The 20,991-nt window shown below is 35.6% G+C and overlaps 1 protein-coding gene across 5 annotated transcripts in view; it reads left to right on the top strand.

The window, feature by feature from the left end:
- The window catches only part of ULK4 (unc-51 like kinase 4), a 249,658-nt gene that overhangs the window by 45,026 nt on the left and 183,641 nt on the right, over window positions 1-20,991 (top strand). For all 5 annotated transcript variants that reach the window (XM_080382620.1, XM_080382617.1, XM_080382621.1 and 2 more), the window contains exons 18-20: window positions 4,664-4,771; window positions 9,174-9,257; window positions 20,520-20,681. In XM_080382620.1, the coding sequence (XP_080238746.1) occupies window positions 4,664-4,771; window positions 9,174-9,257; window positions 20,520-20,681 (354 nt within the window). The remainder of the gene's footprint in view (window positions 1-4,663; window positions 4,772-9,173; window positions 9,258-20,519; window positions 20,682-20,991) is intronic.

Below are 20,991 nucleotides of genomic sequence, written 5' to 3'. Positions count from 1 at the left end.
TTCTCTGTACAAAGACTGGAGTTATGAAGCTGTTAAGGTCAGAAGGTGGAGGAAAATCAAGGAAAGCTGAGGATAAAAACCCTTCAGTGCACTGAGGAAGAAGCGCTGTACTCCCAAGTATATCTGTAAAGTATTTTTTTTAAAAAAAGTAAATTTTATAACTTTTAGGACTGGAAGTTGTTGTTTCCTGGGGTGATTGTTAAACTCAGTAAACTCTTGGGGTTTTTTCTTATTGTTTTTTTGGTTTATTACTTTCTGATTCACCTTTCAGTTCCCTTTATGCTTTTTAGCAATGTTTGTGATGGAATCTTCACAGAATAGTTGGTTGCAAAGTCTGCTAAAATGAGACTAATTTTCAGATTATTTTCTTTGAGTTTTGGAGAAGTTTGTGTCAATATTTTACCTCTTTATGTAGATGGAAATGACAGTAAGGTTGGAGACTGCAAAAACATTATGACTTGCAAAAATATAAATTGCATTTCATATTAGCAAAAGGTTCAGGAAACAATATTTGTTTACTGAGCAAGTGATTTTAGGCATTTATGAATTTTTCAATGTAAAAAATTTAAACCTTGTAATGGAAGCTGTTCAGAATCCAGCCATATAGTCTACAAGTAGTTTTCCGATAAAGATCTCTAGAAGATGATGTCTTGCAATAAATCTGAAGTGACTTGTAAGATGCTGATAAGCATTAAGGTAGTTTCTTATATCAGGATAATATCAGGATATTCGCTGTTCTGAACGGCAAGTCAAGTATGATAATGAACTACTGTTTTTTCAAGATCATGTATATTTTTACTGGTCCTCTCTCAGAGAACAACAGAATTTTTGTCTCCTGCCTAGAATACCTCTCAAGTTAAAATACTTTCTGAGCTATGCTGTTTTTCTATGTGTTTGTTCTTTGTGGATAAAAAGTTAAATTATGTTTTTACTTTTTTAATTGGTGGATATGTAGTATACATGTTTCACCAAGAATTTAATAAGGTATTACATATTTTTGTAGTATTTTTTTTTCTGTGGTGTATGCATAATGACAAATTTGCTATCTGCTTTGCAGTGATCAGCAGCCAATGTATGTGTCTTGGCATTTATATTCATTGCTTGATACGGGGTGGAATTTATGTTCAAAATGTCTTATGTTCTTTAGATTTCTGAAAAAAACTCTGAGTAATGCTTTCTTTTTAGCTGCTTCTTGCTTAATGACTAGATGGGACTGTGCTTTGCAAGGCCTTTTGAGGTAGTGGGAAGAGAGAGCATGTTTTGAAAGTAGAGAGCCAGGACTATTTCAAGTAACTTTTGCCTTTGGCCCGCCCAACTCTTCTCATGATTTGTGAGAAAACCACAGTGTTGGTGGTTTGGTTGGTGTTGGTGTTGGTGGTTTGGTTGTTGTTGGGTTTTAATTATCTTTTTTGTGTGCTACCCAAAGTAAAGAGTATGTATCTTCGTGACTGAAAAGCATCCTTCAGTTACCACACATCTCTTTAAAGGTATATCGCATTAAATCCCTTTCGGAGGAGGGACTGTAGATTGCTTGACTCTTGTCTTATGGAGTAATGCTGAAGTGGCTTTGGTCCACAGTTTTCTAACAAGAGAAACTAAAATTCCTTGGGACCTTTGTTGTAAATTTTTCATGTGGATGACAGTATCACCTTTCTGTCACTCTAGATCAAACTCTTAATCTTACATACTTCCCTTAGTCTCCTTCTGCATTCACATTGTCCTTTCATCTACATCTGTTTCCTCAACTTCAAGCTTCCCATTTCCTAAGTTTTTTCCGCTCCTATATTTGTAACACACAAGCTACGCTACTTCCTTGGTTATGTCCAGAAAATGTGTTTATCTCTATTTTTCTTTTGAGCTGCATCCATCCTTTGTCTGGCTAGGTAGCTACAGTACCAGAAAAAAATTTTGGAAGCAAGATCTGCTGTTGTAGCTACAATGTAGGTAAACGAATGTGGCTATATTTTGTCATCCCTCTTTATGCTGGTGCTTTTCTTCCAGTTCAGAAAAGTGCACAATGTGGCATTATAATCAGCAATAGCATGTGTTCACTCTCTGTGGCCTCATACTCAACCCAGGCTACAGTCTGTCTTTACCACTCCATCCCTGTCACATGATATCCCGTGCTTGAAGTGTGTTGGTAAAGAATGTGAAAAAGTTAGAGAACACATAATGGCAAACAAATCACAGATTAACCACCACAATTTAACCAGATTTTGTGAACTGCTTGACTTCTCCAGGTCACCAAGTGGGGTGATTCCACATTTTAAGTGTACTATCTGAAATACCAGTCTCTGCTGTACACTGGGCTGTATGAGTATTTCAGCTGAAAACCAGTTATCTGAGCTAACTCTCATGGGTTACCTGAAAATCTCTGTCTGCTGTGACTGCTTTTTTCTGTTTAGAGAAAGCTTTTTACAGAGGCAAAACTATGAAGCTTGTAAGTGTTAGGGTGGTGGGATTCAGTCAGCTGAAGTGAATTGAGCAGTTTCTTGAGTGTGCAATGAAGCTGATGCTCAAGTGAGTTGGACTTGGATCCTCCACAGAAGGAGAAAGAAGCCCACGTTGGCAGGCCCATAATCAGAACTGAAAAATTCTTATCTTTTTGTTGGATTGAGACCAGTCTGAAAGAATGGCTGTCAGGTTCTCACTTTAAACCTCATGCAAAGTTTGAGAGTATCTGAGGAAACTGATTGCATGAAGTGGTTTCCCAGAACTGCTGCTGTTTAGACCCCTTGTGCCCAGGTTGAAATGTTGCATGTTTGTATTCAAATAGAATATAGATTAATAGAATGAGACAAATGATAGAAGTCTGTGCTCTGTATGCAGATAATACAATACTTGCTTAACTGGGGAAAACACCAGAGAAATTTTTTTTGTCTCCTTAACTTTTCTGTATTGTTTAACTGTATTAAAAGTAGTTTTAAACTAAAGAGAACAATAAAAAGTCTGTTACAGTGATGCAGTACTTATTTCATTATGTTTTGAATAGTTAGATGATCTTTGTTGTATAAACATTTCTGCTTCTTATCAGATATTTGTAGTATCATCAGTATCTAAGGCCCGGACTTAATGACTTTGGGATAGGACTGTCACAGAGTCAGTCCTACCTTAAAACATTTTTAAACAAGCTAATTTTTTAAGTGTCATTTTTTTGTACTACAGTATAAAATAAACATTTCAGTTTGTTTCAGACATTCAGAAATGTCTCAGTTATACTGCTGATAATGTTTTTGCTACTTAAATAGGAAGGGAAGAGTTCATAAGCAGAAGAATGAAATAAAATTAATGCTCTATTTGTTATATTAAGCAGATCATAATATGATGCTTTCTATTGCCTTCTTTTCTGTATAATAATAAAATGCACAATAAGTGTTATTATTTGCTTGTACTACTATTCTTTTTCTGTTTCCCTAGGCTGATACTTTACAGCAATGCTTTCTCTGTTTAATTAAAAAATGTAGTGCATTCTACATTACACTTCACATGTAAAGTAATAATTAAAAAGTTGACTGTTTCCACATTTTAAAATGGAATAGTATGTGCAATATTGCCATTTATTTAAAATACATAAAAATAACTTCAAATCTCACTTATCAGATCTTGTAAAGTATTGGAAATCACTCAGTTCACTGATAGTATCTGTTTAGAGAGCTCATTTGCTCTATCTCGTAAGTACTTTAAAAGTATTAGAACTAAATCCTTCCCAGCAGTCAAAGGAACATAGGCACATAGAAAGTTTGTGAAATCTATATCTGCTGAACAGTCTTCTTTTCCTACTCTTGCAAGGCATTCATGTTTTGGAGCAGGGGGAACACATGTAGCTTCATCTTTCTTAAAAGAAACTACTAGCTTCTCTACTGTATATGATTGGTACATATTGGAGTGCTTTTGGTTTTGGGGAGCACACCTCAGCCAGCAGAGAGCATGCTTTTCAATTTAACGTGTGGTAGCCAAATGGTCCTTGGTTTCTTGAATGAGTCCAGCATTAACATTAGGTTGGAATCTGTTCCATGTGTGTTTGGCACAGTGATTTCTTAGGTCACCTACACAAGATGAATCAAAATTCTCAGTTTCCATCTAACCCCTCAATATAGATAATGTCTGTCTATCTATATATGTATATCTCGGCTTTGCAAACAGAAACTTAGTTATATCCAGGTATGTCCAGTTCTCACACAGTCAGTTGCCAGTAAACTCAGAGATCAGGTGACAAAACTTTAAGTGTTCCTATGTTCTGATTTAATATATACACAAAAGACAGCACCGGGGTTTTGTTTGTTCTTTTTATAACCTGATGATGATGAGAACTTTTAGGTCTTCTGACAGAAACATAGGAATAGCAAGTTGACTCTTTTTTCCTGGCAGCTCTACCTCTATTGTCCTGAGGGAAAGGGAAGAATGGATAGCTCATAATTTGCCACCTAGGCTATTTACTATTTGCATTTTTGTCCATATAGCATGTATTATCGGTTTTGTAATGATTCTTTTTTCTTGTCTTTCCATGCTTATTAAATCCTTTGCAAATGGCTCTTTAGCATAAGTGAAGAGTGTATCAGTAACATGGCATTTCAGATAAAGCTTGTTATCTTAACAGGACATTTTGCTTGAGAAAACATTATACATGGTATTCTGTGATTTATTTTTTGTTTGTTTGTTTTAGGCAATTATACTTTTAACTGAACTCATCAGGGAGAACTTCAGAAACAGCAAACTGAAACAATGTTTTCTACCGGCACTTGGGGAGCTTCTTTACCTCATAGCCAGTGAGGTAAGACTGTCAAGGGATCCTTACAAATTTAACAAATGTGAAAAAAATTTCCCATGGAAAAGTAGACAAAAAAGCAAATTACTTTCTCATTTGTATCCTCAACAGTTTCCTTGTGTGTTCTGTGATACTTTTTGTGCTGTAAGAAACATGTTAGTCCAATCATGTACTTCATTTGACATTGATTAAATTGTATTCTTCAAGTATCAACCTGAAGTAACTAGTTTTAGCTTCATAAAGCAATTTAGTCAATCACCATAATGACTGCTGGCCTCCACGTGGCAGATCTAAGGGTTAGAACATCTTAGCTAGAGACTTTGACTAAATAGGGTGTATCAGGACAGCCTATGATATTAGTAAATTAATATATCTGGTCCATATTAGATCTTATCCCAGCATGGTTGAATTCACAACTTGGTGGGAAAGGAAATGGAATGATCCTGACTAAGTTCAAATGGAATTACAGTGATTCCTGGCTAGAATTGATTTAAACCTTCAGTCTAGCAATAGTAGATTCACATTAAAAATAAATGAGCTATTTGTAGAAAAGAAATACTGTCAATAGTAGGAACTGAAGATGACAGCTGCTGTAAACTCTCACCTTTCTTTTTCCTTACTCAAAAAGTAAAATACTTTCTTTTACTCACTAGAAATGAAGGTGACTTCAAACAGCAAAGGCGTAGTCCTAGCTTCTCTAGAGCCTTTGTATTAGCTACATAATCTATTTACTCTGAATGCTATCATGTTAGTTTACAGTCTGTGAGGTCACTTGATAAAGGAATGAAAGTACCATCTATATTTTGGCTTACTGTAGTTACGGCTTTGTACTGAACTTAAGTGTTTTATTGTCAACATCCTGTAGTTCCTTTGCAATGTTCCGAAAGATTTAGTGGTTGCCTTGTATTTTGTAGGTTAGCAAGCATCGTCCTTTTTTTGGTTAGACAGCTGCCAAATTTGTCAAACACACAGAGACTCACAGAACTTGTTCTTACACTGAGAAATTATATTATGTAAAATACATCCACAGTCACAGTATATTTCTATGTTTAATACTTCCTCAGTTTTCCTTGAGAGAGAAAAATTGTACTTAGCATCATCAGACAGATTGCAAACTATGTATTTTAACCATTAATAAAAACAAAGTTAAAATTCCAACTTGAAAATTATATTTGGCAAGAGTATTTTACACTGCTTGATTTTATTTTGAAATTAAACTTAAATGGTTGAAACAATTCTGTTTTCACTGGCTCTGTAACAGCAAAATGATTTACATCCACTGACCCTACTAGATTTTTTTCCTTCTGAAAATGTGAATTGAAAAAATTTTGAGACTGTTTGATTTATGAGCATCACAATTTTTGAAGCATGATAACTTGTATTTAAATGGCAACTCTGTCATGTTTCAGGAAGATGTATAGTAACGGATTGCACTGCTTTGAGTCATAGCTAACTAATTATTAGAGAATAGGAAGAAATATTTGGAACTACTGTACATGTATGAACTTAATGTACTGTGTCTTGGTAAACTTCAAGAATACCAGTGTGATTTGTATGCTTTGAGACACTTCTTTTAATATTTCTTTTTTTAGAAAAGTCTTTATAAAGCTTTTAATTTCTCTATTCTGTACCTACTTAATCTCAAAATACTGTACTGTTGTAGGCATTTTGTTGCTCATTCAGCTGCTAACAGTAGTATTGAATGACCTTGCACGATCACATACCAACCCAGCAGTAGTATAACAAGATGAAACAAGCACGTTTATTCCCAATCTGTATCTTTAAACAGCAAAGTTTTATGCCTTGACTAATCTAAGAAAAAAAAGTCATAACTGCATCTAATTTATTAAGAAATGCCCACAAAATATTTTATTCCTTGTTTTCTTTCATTTTGCTCTTCAGACTGCTTGATTGTTTTATCAAGCTGTTAAATATTTTTTATTTAAAATGTAAGTTTTTGGGGACATGGCTGATTTTATTTATTTATTCATTCTCTTTGTTGTTTTGCTAAGTGTTTCTAGGCCCAACCACAATATTAATATTAAATAATGGTAAAGATTATTTCTTTTTTATATGAATATTTGGTAAAATATAGACTATCAAACATTTAAAATCAAATGCAGCATGAATCGCTACCTTAACTACAGGCTTACTGTTGGTACTTCTGTGGCTTAAAAATACTATGAAAAAGTAGAGGTAAGCATAATGGTCCTTTGCAATCCTAAACTCTGATATTGTGTCTGTGCCTGCATATGAGATCACAGAAGTAAGACCTTATGCTCCATCTCTGCATTTTTCTTCCAAAATGAAGCCAAGAGCAATTCACAAGTAGCATGAGCAGACCCCAGGGAAGATGTTCTGTTACTCTTGAGCAAATTGCTTTCAGGGAAAACTTTTAAGTTCTATGTAATATTTCCACTCATTTTGTGCTGTTTGTGTTATTAAGGTGCAGAACCTAAAATTTAACCAAAATCAACATAGGCTGTAAGCAAAAAGTAGGAAGAATCCCCATTGTTTGGTTATATATTTAAATTTATTAAACGTCAAATTTTATAGGTGTGTTTAAGAATGGTGCTAAGTTCATACACCTTTTGCTTTTTTTATTTCTAAGTAGAGACTAAGCCTTACAGAAAGTCTTTAATCAGTCTGAAGAATGGAAGAATAATTTATACTTCAGGACTGTACAGTTTCTTAAGGCTTTTTATTTTACAGTACATTTAATATGTATGGTTGCAGAAAAACCTGACACAATTTCTGATTAAATCAGATTATTAAAATGAGAAGCAGATTCATGCTACTTCCAATATAGGATTTTTTAACTCTGTCTTGACTTCTAGTCTTGTCCTGCCTTTTCCAGGCAGAGCAGGTTCCACTCTTGACTGTTAGAAAGTAACCTACCATCCCTCTTTGAAATTTGGGCTGCATTTTCTTAAACTTATATGCTAAGCCATGGAAGGCAGACTCTGGTTAAATGTCAACACGTTTTTACACTGATAAGATGAAGGAGGTGTAATGTAGTAGGTTTGATGTCTCTGTTGGGTGTCAAACCACTCTTATTCTTACTATCTGTTTACTTCCAAGAAAAATTGTTCCATACATCCTAATGCAAAGTTAGCAGAAATAAAGCTTAAAAAAATGGGACATTTAACAAACTCATTTTCTCTATTGATACATGTTGCAAATAAAGTTTTGATTTATTTTCAGTACAGAAGGAAAATGAAATTTGTCAAGGCAATTAGGTGATAGTCTTCCCTGCTAATGTGCTATGCTTTAATTAACTGCCTGACATTATCACATCATATACGTTGAATTAGTGTGAGCCACTCAGAAATCAGGAAACTTAGAAAGTATAATTTGGTTCTGCACCATTAACCTCCACCTTGCCCATCCTATGGTTTCTTTATTAGGGACACTTAATTATAATACTAAAAATAATATGCTAATATAACTAAGAGAGTTCAAGAAATGTATAGTATCTGCAGAAGCTGTTGCTTGTCATCCTTTGTCTACTTACTAAGACAAGCTACACATTGCTTTCATGGCCTATCAACTTCACACCATCCAATGGCTATTATTTATCAATTTCTTTTCCAAAAGAGGCTTTTTTTTTTTCTTTCAGTTGCTAATATCTCTTTGTTACTAGCCTAGACACGGAGATTGTTTTAGTTAAATCTTAATGATACCCAAGTGTCTTCTTTTAAACTGGAAGTTTTACAATAGGCTACTGTGGGGGAAGGAATGTGGGGGGAAGTGGAGTTTATTAACTTCTAATGGAAGAATCAAACCCCTGATTCAACTAGCAGTGAATCAGTGCAGTGTCTCTAACAGGGTGATTTCAAGGAAATAATACATGAAGATCTTGGAACAGTGTTGGTTGGTATGTACTGAAGGCTATACCGTACAGTAATTGTTCTTAAACGGTTTGTATCTCTTTGTATGACTTGGAATACTCTTTTTCCAAAGTAAGCTTATTTTTTGTTTAGTTGCCAGACAGAATTAATTTAGTTTGTTTGGTAGAATTAAGTCACATTGAAAGAAAAGCATTGCTGCTATTAATAACCACTTATCTCTTTCTGAAGAGATTAAAATGATTGAGAGAAATGCCAGGATATATTTGTGTGTGTGTGTGTGAATCAGGAATTGATGAAATCTGGAAATACAAGGGCAAATACTGTAGTGGATTTTGGAGACTATTTAAATAAAGGTAATAAAATACAAATTTCTGTGCTCCAAATGAAATAACAGTAAATAGCAATACTGCCCTAGAATTTAATATACTTTTTGCATATGTTGATTTGAAATGTGTATAATATGATCCCTGTTAAGAATCTGTTACCCATTTTTATGTGACTGAGATTATTGTGATTTTTTTTTTATTTAATCATATGTGCCATTGACTTCATTTCAGGAGGAGAAAAGGGAGCACCCCAGAGAATGCTGGGTTGTTCCCTCGGCTGCTTACACAGTGCTAATGAGGTGTCTTCGGGAAGGGGTAAGGCTCTTTCATTGTCCTCAATAGAAATTCTCCACTGTAATAACCCTTTAGGCATTGTGTGAGGATTGTAGCCTGCAGCACTGCAGTCCGTTGTCAGCTAAGTATTGCTCTTGCATTTAAATAATCATGATAAGACCATGACCTAAGCAGGAGATTAATGCAAAAATGTAGCGTTGTTCTCTGTACATTCAACATTTATGTATTGTTGCTTGTTTTTTTGGAAATGGGACGGTATATATAAATTACTGTTGATAAATGTGGATTTTATTAATGCAGTGGCTTTCTCTTGAGAAATATTCTGACAATTTGTACTGTCCTCTTGCAATCTGATTTTCGTGCATCTTCCATAAATCTTTGAGCAAGATTTACATTCTATTTTGAAGTGGCCGATACACAGGTTTTGAAAACTGCATTGTTATCCTACTGGGTTGTTAACATTCTTTCAAGGCCAAAAAGTAGTAATTAGTTTTATTCTCATACATGTGCTGTGCTGTATTCCTCATTTTTCTTGGTGATGACTTAGCTGTGTTAGAAGGGAAGAAAAACATGCATATAGTTCCAATTTGTAAAATGAAAAAAGATTGAGTTTGAGGGTTTACATTTACATTTGTATGAGAGCACTTGACTTTATTTTTGCCTGAGGCAAAGCTGAAGGCAGAAAACATGTCAGAGGTTGCTGGGGGGAGGAAAGCAAGAAAAATACCTTTTTCTTTTCCCTTCTTTTTTTTGAGATCTTTATTGCCTACAGCTTGTGATTAATAGGGGAAGAGTCTATATGCATTTTAACATCTTCAAACCTTCAGGTGATCAAGAACACACAACTGTGTGTGTATTGTGGACTCTTTCCAGCTCATAATTAGAATAAGATGTCATTCTAAGGCACATTAGTGAAGCTATTAAATTATCAATTTAGTAATGGAGGACTTGCCATTTCTGAATATTCAGTGTACAGAAACTAAATCGAGACATTCATAAGACATTAATTTATTCCTATAGAATAAAATCACTTCTTAGTCCTGAAACATGTCAAATTTTACTTAATAATTGCTCTTAGTGTATTTTTCTTGAAAAAAAATAACACAAAATAGAAATACATTTCCCATGCAGTACTTTGAATTAAATTTAATTAAGTGTAAATTTAGAGTTATGCCTAGGCTAACCAAGCACAGCTGTGCATTTCTACAGTTTCTGTTTGTGAAGATGCCTGAGGTTTGTAATGGAATTTTAAGTATTTGTGCTTGTTTGTGTGAGTACAGTGCAAATATACTATTACAAATTGCTCTGCCTCAGTTGTAGCAGCTCAACTTTCCAGAACAGCACCACGTGAAGAATTTAAAATGCCCATAAATATGTAAAGTACATAAACATATGGAAATGGAGAAACTTAACACCCACTATTATTAACTTCTACAATTTCTTTTGCTACTGTTTTCCTCCAGTCTTGCAGCAATCCTCTTCTTATTCTCCATAACTTTACCAGCCACCCATCTTTCTTGGAAATGATGTTTCAGCATCTAAAACTAGATGGTTAAAATAATATTATTGTTAGACATCTGTTTGCAAGAGATTTTTTAAGGAAAGAATAATCAGATATAAAACAAGTTTTTGTGCCAGATGCTTTAGATGTAGAGGTGGAGGAGGAACGAATGAAGATGGAAAAACAGAGAGAGAAAGATTTTCAAGTATTCAATTCAGTTTGTGGTGTCACTTTTGCATATTTGTTTCAAAGCTTGTAAAAGTAGGACTACTGAAGTAGATGCATTCAGGACGATAGTATATCAGTCTCTTCAGTTTATCACATTATTTAGTGAGAAAGTAGGTCTCAATCTTAAGCAGTAAAAGTTACACAAAAAATGTGCTTAATGAATTTTTATGAAAAGATCTGTGTGGTGTTGTCAAACTGACTTCAAATATAACCACGTGTCTTAGAGATTAATTTTTAAAAAATATTTTAAGCTATAAAACTAGAATACTTTAGGATGGAATGGACCTCTGGAGGTCATCTAATTAAACTTCCTTCTCAAAGCAGGTCTAAACAGATCAGATTGCTCAGGGACATGTCTATTTCACTCTTTAATGTCTCTAAGAATGGCAGTCCCACAACTGGGCAATGCCTGGACTACCCTCTTAGAAATAGTTTTTCCTTGTATGATTGGAGTTTCCCATGTCGCAACTTGTGGCCATTGCTTCTTCTCCTATGGCTGTGAACCTCTGAGAAAAATTTATCTCCAACCTCTCTTTGTCCTTTGGTCAGGTAGTTGTAGACAGCAGTAAGATCTTCCCTGAACCTTCTTTTCTCAAGGCTTAGCAGCTGGTTCAGCCTTTCCTTGTATGTCATATGCTCCAACCCCCTGACCAACCTGATTCCTTTCTATGATGGGGACACAACTGGCGCTGTGGACAAGGGAGGGCAGTGGATGTTGTATGCCTTGACTTTAGGAAGGCCTTGGACACGCTTTCCCATACTCCCCTTATCAGCAAGTCGGTAAGGTACAGACTGTTTAAATGGAAGATAGAAGGTGGGCAGGAAAATTCACTCAAGTGATCAGTGGTGCGAAGTCCAACTGGTAGCCAATAACTAGCAGTGTCCCTCAGAGACCAATACTGTAATGTCTTCAGTAATGACCAGAGTGACCAACTGGAGTGTATTCTCCAGCTGTGTAACACCGAATGGGAGGTTCAGCAGGGAGGAGCAGCATCAATATGCTGGATGTCAGGGCTGCTAGTCAGGAGTAGGACAGACTGGAAAAATGGGCTGCTGGGAATGTCATGAAGCTCCACACAAGCGAGAGCAAGGCCTTGCTTCTGGGGTGGAATAGCCTCCTGCGACAGTACAAGCTCACTAGGAAGCAGCTCTGCAGAAAAGGACTTGGAGGGTTACCAATCAATGAAAAGTTGAATGTGAGCCCGCAGTGTGCCCTAGCAGAGAAGAAGCACTACGGCAACATGGGCTGTATTAGCAAGAGAGTAGCCAGCAGGTTCAGGGAAGTGATTCTTCCCCTCTGTGTAGCAATAATCAGACTGCATCTGGAGTGCTGTGTTCAGTTTTGGGCTTCCCAGTACAAGAAAGATCTTGACATTTAGGAGTCCAGCATAGTGCTACCAAGGTAACTGGAAGAAAAATACCTAGTGTTCAGAATCGCTTCTTAATTGATTGCCAGATTTGTTATATTAAAGAGCATGTTTAATGTTTTCTAGTTATGTTCATATATTCTTTTTCACAGAGAATAAAATACGAACTATGACCACACGTAAAGAAAATCAAGTGCCTTCAATCTTTTGGTTTGTAAGGGTAAGCAAATCATAAGAAAAAATGAGCTTGGACCTTCTGGAGATTTTGTGGTCTGGCCTTCTGTTAAAACAATGCCAGCTTCTAGTTGCATTCAACATCAAAGTTACATGAGGTTCCTCAGGGCTTTATGTACTTAAGCTTCAAGTAACTCCAAGGATGGTTATTCTGTAAGCTCTCTGCCTATTTCAGTGTTAGACCGCTATCATGGTGAAGAATATTTTTCCTTATATCTAATGGGGATTTCCCTTGCTGTAGCTTGTGTCTCTTTCCTCCTGACCTTTCATTGGTACCTCCAGAAAGAGTCTTGCACCATCTTCTTTAACTGTCTATGAGGTGTTGGAAAACATCTCTCTTAGCCTGTCCTTAATCATCATGTGCACCTGACCCTCAGTCATCTTGGTGGCCCTCCTCTGAACTAACTGGCATATGTCAAAGCCCAGCTTACAACGGGTAACTAAGCTGGGACACAGTAGGCCAGATAGTCTCATGTTTCAGAATATAAGTGAAAAAACACCTTCCTTGGTCAGCTGGCTGCACTGGTATGTGTGCAGCCCAGTATGCAGTTAACCTTTGTTGCCATAAGGGAACACTGCCGGTTTGTGTTCAACCCATTCTGTTAAATATTCAGGTCCATCTCTGCCCCTCTGCTTTGTAGGAGTTATTCCATCCTGGGTGTAAGACTTCGCATTTGACTTTTGTGAATTTCAGGAGGTTTCTGTCTGACCATTTCTCCAGCTGTGTGGTGGACTAACATTCTGTTGGTTCATCCGTTTGCTCTGAGCTTGTGCCATCTGTGAACATGCTATGATTAACAGTATCAGCCCCAATACTGACCCTTGATAGCACCAGCTAACATAAGCTTAACTTTGTACTGCTGATCACAACACTTTGAGTCTGGTGGTCCAACCAGCTTTCTGTATACCTTGTAGTCCTCTTCAGTCCACACCTTTGCTATTTGGGTAGGTAACGGAAACCATCTGGAGAGCCTTGTTAAAGCTGAAGTAAATGAAAGCCACTGCTTTCTGTTAGTCCGCTGGGCCAGTCAACTTGTAATTGAAGCTTGTCGTGTTGGTCAGGTGGGTTCACTCTTGATAAATCTGTTCTAAATGTTACCATTCATCTTGCCCTTCACATACCTGCAAATAGCTGCCAGGAAAATTTGCTCTGTAATTTTTCCAGGGACAGAAATAGGAATTCCTTTCCTTGCCTTTTGGAAGGTGACCATGCCCTTTGTCCCCTGCCAGCAGTCAACAGGATCCTGATCACCACAAACTTTTGAAGATGTGTGCTCCTTCACAAAAATGCCAGCTGGCTTCTTCAGCACATCTAGTTACATCCTTTCTGGTTCAATGGACTTACGCCTGTCTGGTTTGCTCAAGTGTCCGCTGCCTCTGTCTTCCTGTCCTGTAGGTATATTTTACTCCCCCAGATTTTGCTGTTTGGCCCATGGGCATGGAATGCCTGTGAGCAGTAAAGATGGAGGCAGAGAAGGAAGGCACTGAGCTCCTGAGCCTTTCCTGTGTCCTTTGGCCCCACCTTGTTCAGCAGTGAACTCAGTTTTCTTCAGTTCTATTTTTATTACTGATATACCAACAGAAACTGTTGCTTTTTGAACCTTTCTGAATTTCAAATCAGTGTTCTTTTCTGCTAACCTAATACGCTGGCTCTAATGTGTTGTGGGTTTTGTTTGGGTTGGGTTCTTGTTTGGCTTTTTTTTTTTTTTTTGAGTCAATTTTACATCACTCTGTGCCTGCTACCAGAGCTGCTTTGTCCAGGCAGTGAGTGGCTCACAATGCTTAGTGAGTGATACAGAGGTGTGGTAGGGGAGCGTGTGAATGACACTGTCCCCCTCCCCGCATCCTGCTGTGAAATAGCAGATAATAGAAATAGTTAAAATGAACAGTCTAGAATTTTTTAAGGTCTGACTTAAAACTAGTAAAGCACTGGATGTGAAAATCCTGAAGATACTGTCTAAATTTGTCTTCAGTGTGCTTAATGTTCTTTGACTGCAGCTTAAGATCTTAGCTGCTGTATTTCTTTGTTACCTTTGTAGCCTGTAATCAGCTATTTATTCAATAAATTTCCCTGATCTAACAATTTATTACATGGAAGTAAGCTTTGCATTCTTAATTAGAAATTAAGAAATCACAATCAAATTTAATTAAATCATAAGTTTATTTTATTTGTCCTAAGCTAATTTAATTAAATTTTATATCAGTGTGTTTTCTGAGATGAATATTTACATATGATCTTGGTATTAATGAAAATGGCAAACTAAATTTATGTAATAAATCCTGAATTACCACTGTGTTAAGTATATGCATTGTAAATACTTACTTGTAGCTTTTTATTGCCAGTTAAGAAGCTTTATTTGATGTATTTGATAAGGATTCAAGAAAATAAAACCAATTTATGTCATTCAGTACTGTTGTTTATATAGCTTTGAGTTTTGTAAGGTAAATTTGCTGTTCTTCAGTTTCATTATGAACTACTCTGGAGTTCTGCAAGATTCAGAGCAGAATTGCCCTCTGAAAAAGAACAGTAGAGCAGGAAGGAGTTTGAAATGTACGTGTGTCCCTTTTATTTGCTTATAAAGGAACACAATGTTCAGAAAATGCAGGTAGTGTCATTTCCACATACCTTCTATGCCTCAGAATCTAACAGTGACAAAAGATTAAGTACAGGTGAAAGGAGTTTTAGGATGGTGGAGTAGGGGATTGGGACAGCCTTTTATCTATGGTGGATCACAAGTTCAGATTTCCTGCACTTCAGTGTTGTTAACATGAGATAGAAGGTGATACTCAACTCAGGCAAAGAAAAGGCATGTTCAATGATGTGTCAAAATAACGAAATTGGTACACTCTTGTGTAAGTAAACGATAAGCCAAATTCAACATGTTTAGTCTTGGTATAATGTTGCCGTTTGTCAGAAGCCATGTAGTAAATATTACAATGTTTTCCAACAAACGTTTCCAACAGTGACACATAATGCCTGTTCCAGGCATCTATATTCTTGTCTGTGTTCAACTTTTAAATACTTGTGTGCAGTCTCTAAGATAGCAGGGTCCAGATTTCTACAGCTAAAGTGTTCTTACAGTTGCAGTATTACGCAGTCATGAAAGATACCTTCTGTTTCTGTTTTTTCTGTTATTAAATAAGAAGGGATATTCTTATGTAATATTAAATGCCTAATGCTAATATGGCTACCCTTTTCCTTTCATCCATTTTACCCAGTTTATTCAAAATTCCTTTGCTAAAGTTACCCTTGTTTACTTCACCCCAAATGTGTCATCCTATCTCTTATTTGAATCTACTCATTGACTTTGCATATATATTTTTGCTTTTTGTTATCACATTTAAGATTCAACTCAATCTTAAATGAAATCGCAGTTTTAGTTTCTGCTTTACATTTGCCTCTTCTCAGACTTACGTTCCAGTCAATTCTCTTACCTTTCTGCTTCCACTGTTTTCTCCCTTATGTTTGCCCCTCCCTTCCTTCAGATCCTCCTTTTACACATTTTTTTCTGATACATGCTTAGAACTGTTAATCTTTCCCATATCTAAACTACTTTTTGATATCTTTTATAATTTTTCTTGTCTGATTTGGTCTGGATTATGTTGCTTTGACGAAGTCCTTCACTGAAACTAGACGGTGAGGTCAGAAACTGTGTGCAAGCCTCCTTTTAAGTCTTCCTGTGTGAAAGCAGAGGACCACTGAAAAAGCTTCCAGGAGCTCGGTATATGTCCATTTCTGCTTACAAATGTAAATATAAGGTACACAATTACGTACATTTTCAGTAATAATTTCACAGAACCTGGAAAAAACTATATATCGACAATACATTTGCATGGATAAATTAATATATACAGCTATAGCTAATTAGCTGTATCTGACTTTTAGAATGTGCATAATCCTCTCATTTTAAAGCATGGCGCCTGGAGAATGTATCTGAATCAGTAAATGGGTAATGGGGTTACAAAGGATAATTTTCTGTCCCTTGGATGTGCAAGGTACTGTTTAAGCAAGATTTTTAATAAATTAGAGCTTGCCAGTAAACTATATAGTACACATTTCCCGCTTTCTTATGGATTTCTTCCCTGATGAGGGAACAAGATACAAGTCTAATGGTTTTGTTTCTGAACTGATCAGAAATTTTAATAATAAAAGATAACTTTAAAAAATAATTACCAGTATTTAATATAAGGCAGTTGTTTTATAATGTATATTCCGAGCCAGAGCAGTTCATTTACAGTGAATTTAGAGGGGAGAGGAGAATTTGGAGGAGAGAATAAAATCATAACAATTTTCTCAGAGAGTATAGGACAGCCTATAGTATAAAAGTGATAGTCTGAATCATATGTATTCTTACTTTTATTTCTTCTTTAGGTATCAGTTTTCTAGTTTCTAGTTTACTGACAGGACTGCCTATAATATAAAAGTAAAGCTTTGAATCATACAGATTACCACCTCAATTTCTTCTTTAGACATCACGTTTTGTTAGGTTACTGACAGAATTGCCTGTGGTTTAATAGTAATGTTCTGAATCATACATGTTATCATTTTAATTTAGATATCAATTCTCTAGTCTACTGACAGAATTTTAAAACGTTTTTCCACAAAAGGGATTTAAAATTTTTATTTCTGTATGTTCCTTCTTCTCTGTGCAGGCTTTATATTGCAAATTGTTACCAAATCAAGATTTAATTCTTGTAATCATGGATGCTTATGATGATAAAACTTTACTTCGTTACATTATGTTTGTAGTTTCTTTTTATTCTGTCTTTTTAGATTAAAGGAATAAGTGTATGGAGATTGATTTAGAATAATGATGGAATACAGTGTAACTTCCTGAATCTTTCAGCTTTTCAAATGTTTATCAGTATTACGCTTTTACTGAAGTGTGTGTCTCTGTACACAGTATAATATAAAAAGATCATAAAGTATGTTGTGTTAACCTTTAAATGAAACTATGCTATTTTTAGGTAGTATGTTGGTTAGCATAGTGACTGTGTATCATCAGTGCCTACAAAACTTCTAGTGCACTGTTAAGTTCTTAACAATCAATAAAAATATCCAGTAGATTCAGTTATTTTAAAAAATGAAAGTAGATTTCTTCATGATGAAGATTTGTGCACGCGCACACACACACATACACACCCAGTTGCAATGAAAGTCTTGATTAAAATAAGTTCTCTTTTTTTAGTAGTTTACATGTATCTACCCTTTTGGTATTTGCTTTCTCACTCAGGGCTCATTTTCACTAAGCATCAATGACTTTTAACTGGAAACAGATATATATGCAAGTGTTCAACGTAACTGAAAATTAGAAGCTTTAAGTGCATTTTATAAAACCAGTTGAAATCTAAATCCAGTGAAAGTAGATGATATGCTGCTTCTTGATACAGTTCTATTCATAGATTTAGATTTGATGCAATTCATGATATGGCCAGAGGTTAAGCGTTACATGGAACGGTTTTACTCATATCTTGAAGATTGGTTTCTGTTCACTAACATAGCTTATGTCCTGGTAACATGACAAAATGACTCCTTTAAGTAGAGGCCAAATACTAGTTAAAGTCACTCTTCCCTTCCAGACACCTAATTAGGCAGAAAATGGTACAAGTCTAGTTGCTTAGGCAGTGCTCAGGAATAGATCCCGGAGGAGCTGAGATGGACAATCTCAGGGGACAGCAAATGGAATTTCTCTGACAGCCTCATGGAGTTTTGAGAGCACTGTGATGGTATACGACCTTTTTCTAGCCAAAGTAGCAGGACAGTCTGGCACAGGGCATAACTCATCAGTAGCTGAAAGGAAATAAAGCACACCTTCAGGACCAAATTTTGTGAAGAAAAGCTGTCATTGTGCCTGGAAATTTGTTAATGTTATAATAACTATTATCTGCTGCATAATGCTTTCATTATGATTTATTAATGGAAGTATAGTGCATTTATTGAGTGTTTCTGCCTGCTTAAGGTAGCAGTGGAGTCCCAGTTGGCATTCCTAGTAGTCACTTCATATATGAGAGATTTAACTTGACTATTAATAATTCAATTATTGATTCAATTTTAAATGCATATAGTCAGTTTGGTAAATCCATATATTTTTACCTTAAATGTAGCAAAATAAAAAAAAGGACTGAAATTCAGAAGTATAATTCACAAAAACTGATTAAAAATTAAAATTATTTATAAGAGTTTTTTGAGAAAATTAATTTTGGTAAATATATATATGTATTTAGGTATAATAAATCAAAATGAAATGATATATTTCAGTAATAAAAGCTAAAATCAGAGAAGCCTAAATCCTCTTTGGTTTCATGGCTGTAAATGAGAAGGAATACCACAGAAACCAGTAGAGTTTTATAAAAGACTGTAACTGGTTTAAATGGGAATTGACTTTGTTATTTCTTTTAAGTATTTGAGTAGAGCTGCAGTTCCTTGGGAGAACAGGAAGGATTAGCATGAAAATGATCAATGCAGATTTTTTTTAACAACTTTATACCAGAATTTTGAAATATTTCTACATCAGTGTCTATATTTTAGAATACCCAAGTCACCAGAAAGAAGAGTGGATATTCAATATGTTTTTAATGAAGTATAAGTTCTCCCCTTCTGGAAGGCTTTTGTACTGCTTTCTGAAAGGTTTCATTATCATTGCTCACAGTTGTTGGTAGTTCCAATTGTGAAGATAAATGTCAGAAATCCAAAGGTTAGTAGGATAATGTGGAGATTAGTTTAAGAAAGAAATCAATTAGATATTATGATGAATTATTTGTGAAGCCAGGCTATGAGGTAGACTTGACAAATTAAATTGGTTGTCCCTCTTACATTAAAATTCACTCTTGCTGAACTCAAGAATGCCATTTAAGACATTGTTGAAAGACTCCACTTATTCATAGTTAAAGATTGAGATAAGGTGAAGCAATGCACAGCCAAAAAGCCACCAGCAATGAATCTTCCAGTTCTGTTGAGGCAGACTCTGCTTTTAAGTGAAAGAATAAAAAAAAAAAAAAACAAAAAAAAACCACACCCAAAAAAAACCCACTAAAGAAAGGAGGTGAAGGGGAAAAGAGAGAGAAGTAGAGGCTCTGCTTTTAATTGGTCTGTGTTAAGTATAGCTTCCATTAGGGTCAGTAAGGGTTTCTTGAGAAAGAACTGCTGTCATGCATTGTTCATGATGTGCTGATGGCTCGTGACTATTCTTACCTGATGTTTTTTATTTCATGGAGACATTGTAGCATGAATAGTATTATGTAGATGTTAAAGCTACATGTACAGTGGCTTTCCACAAATTTGCAGATGAAATTATTTAATTAGTATTAAAAATATGAAAGATTGAGAATCCCTTACAGAAATTTAGGAGTTGATTGGATTCAGTGTTTTTCCTTAAACTTTTGTCAGGTTTGTCTGCTTCAGAACAGTAAGAGAAGGGAGTTACGGAATAACTTGACTTGCAAGAAGGCTTTTTCTTTATCCCAGGGGATTGTTGGCCCTTCTGAATAAAGAGGGTTTGATGTAATCAGTTTTATTTTTCCTAATGTAACTTTATCTCATAATCTTGCTATTCAGAGCCAGTTGTGGTGATGAATTTTGATACACATTGATTCTTTCATGCATAAAACACTGATCATGGAACACCTCTAATATAACAAAACCATTTTGGTTTTGAGTGACTGCATTTAATTTGGTGTGATCATTTGGAGCTGAAAGATTTTGTCTTAAATTATACATGTAGTAAATTGTCTTTGCAGTAGAAGACAAAATGGGGAGAAGTAGAATCTGTAAGGATAAATTGTCACAAGGTGAGGTTTCCAATAAAATGCCTTTGTCAAGTATCAAGTGAAACCAAGAAACCACAGTAAGACAATATACATGGAATAAAACATGGACATAGATAATAGTTTAAAAAGAAATTTGAAACATTAGAAGAACTGCATATGAGTTTTCCTTTCCTCTCCTTCCTATAGGAAGACCGAGTAGTGAACCATTTGGCAGCAAAGATAATTGAAAACGTTTGCACTACTCTCTCTTGCCATGCACAAGGATTTATTACAGGAGAAATTGGACCTGTCTTGTGGTACCTTTTTACACATTCTACAGTAGATTCCTTGAAGATAACCACTGTTTCGGTAAGGAATTTCCTTTTGTGATATAGAAATGTTTTGGCATTTATTTTGAAAAGCATTCTGAATTGAAACTGAAATGTTTTTGAGCATGTTTTCTGTAAGTATTTGTATTTATATTTCAGATTACTTTAAAATATATTTATAATTTTTTTGAAATTGAAAAGTCTTACAGTCCAGAGCTTATGGAAAGTTGCAGAATCGCAGAACCGTCAGGGTTGGAAGGGACCTCGGGAGGTCATATAGCCCAACCCCTTGCTAAAGCAGGTTCACCTAGAGCAGGCTGCACAGAATCACATGCAGGTGGGTTTTGAAT

The sequence above is a fragment of the Falco punctatus genome (assembly GCF_963210335.1).
Source record: "Falco punctatus genome assembly, chromosome: 4".
In the NCBI taxonomy this organism is placed as follows: domain Eukaryota; kingdom Metazoa; phylum Chordata; class Aves; order Falconiformes; family Falconidae; genus Falco; species Falco punctatus.
This window is presented reverse-complemented; position numbering and strand designations above follow the sequence as displayed.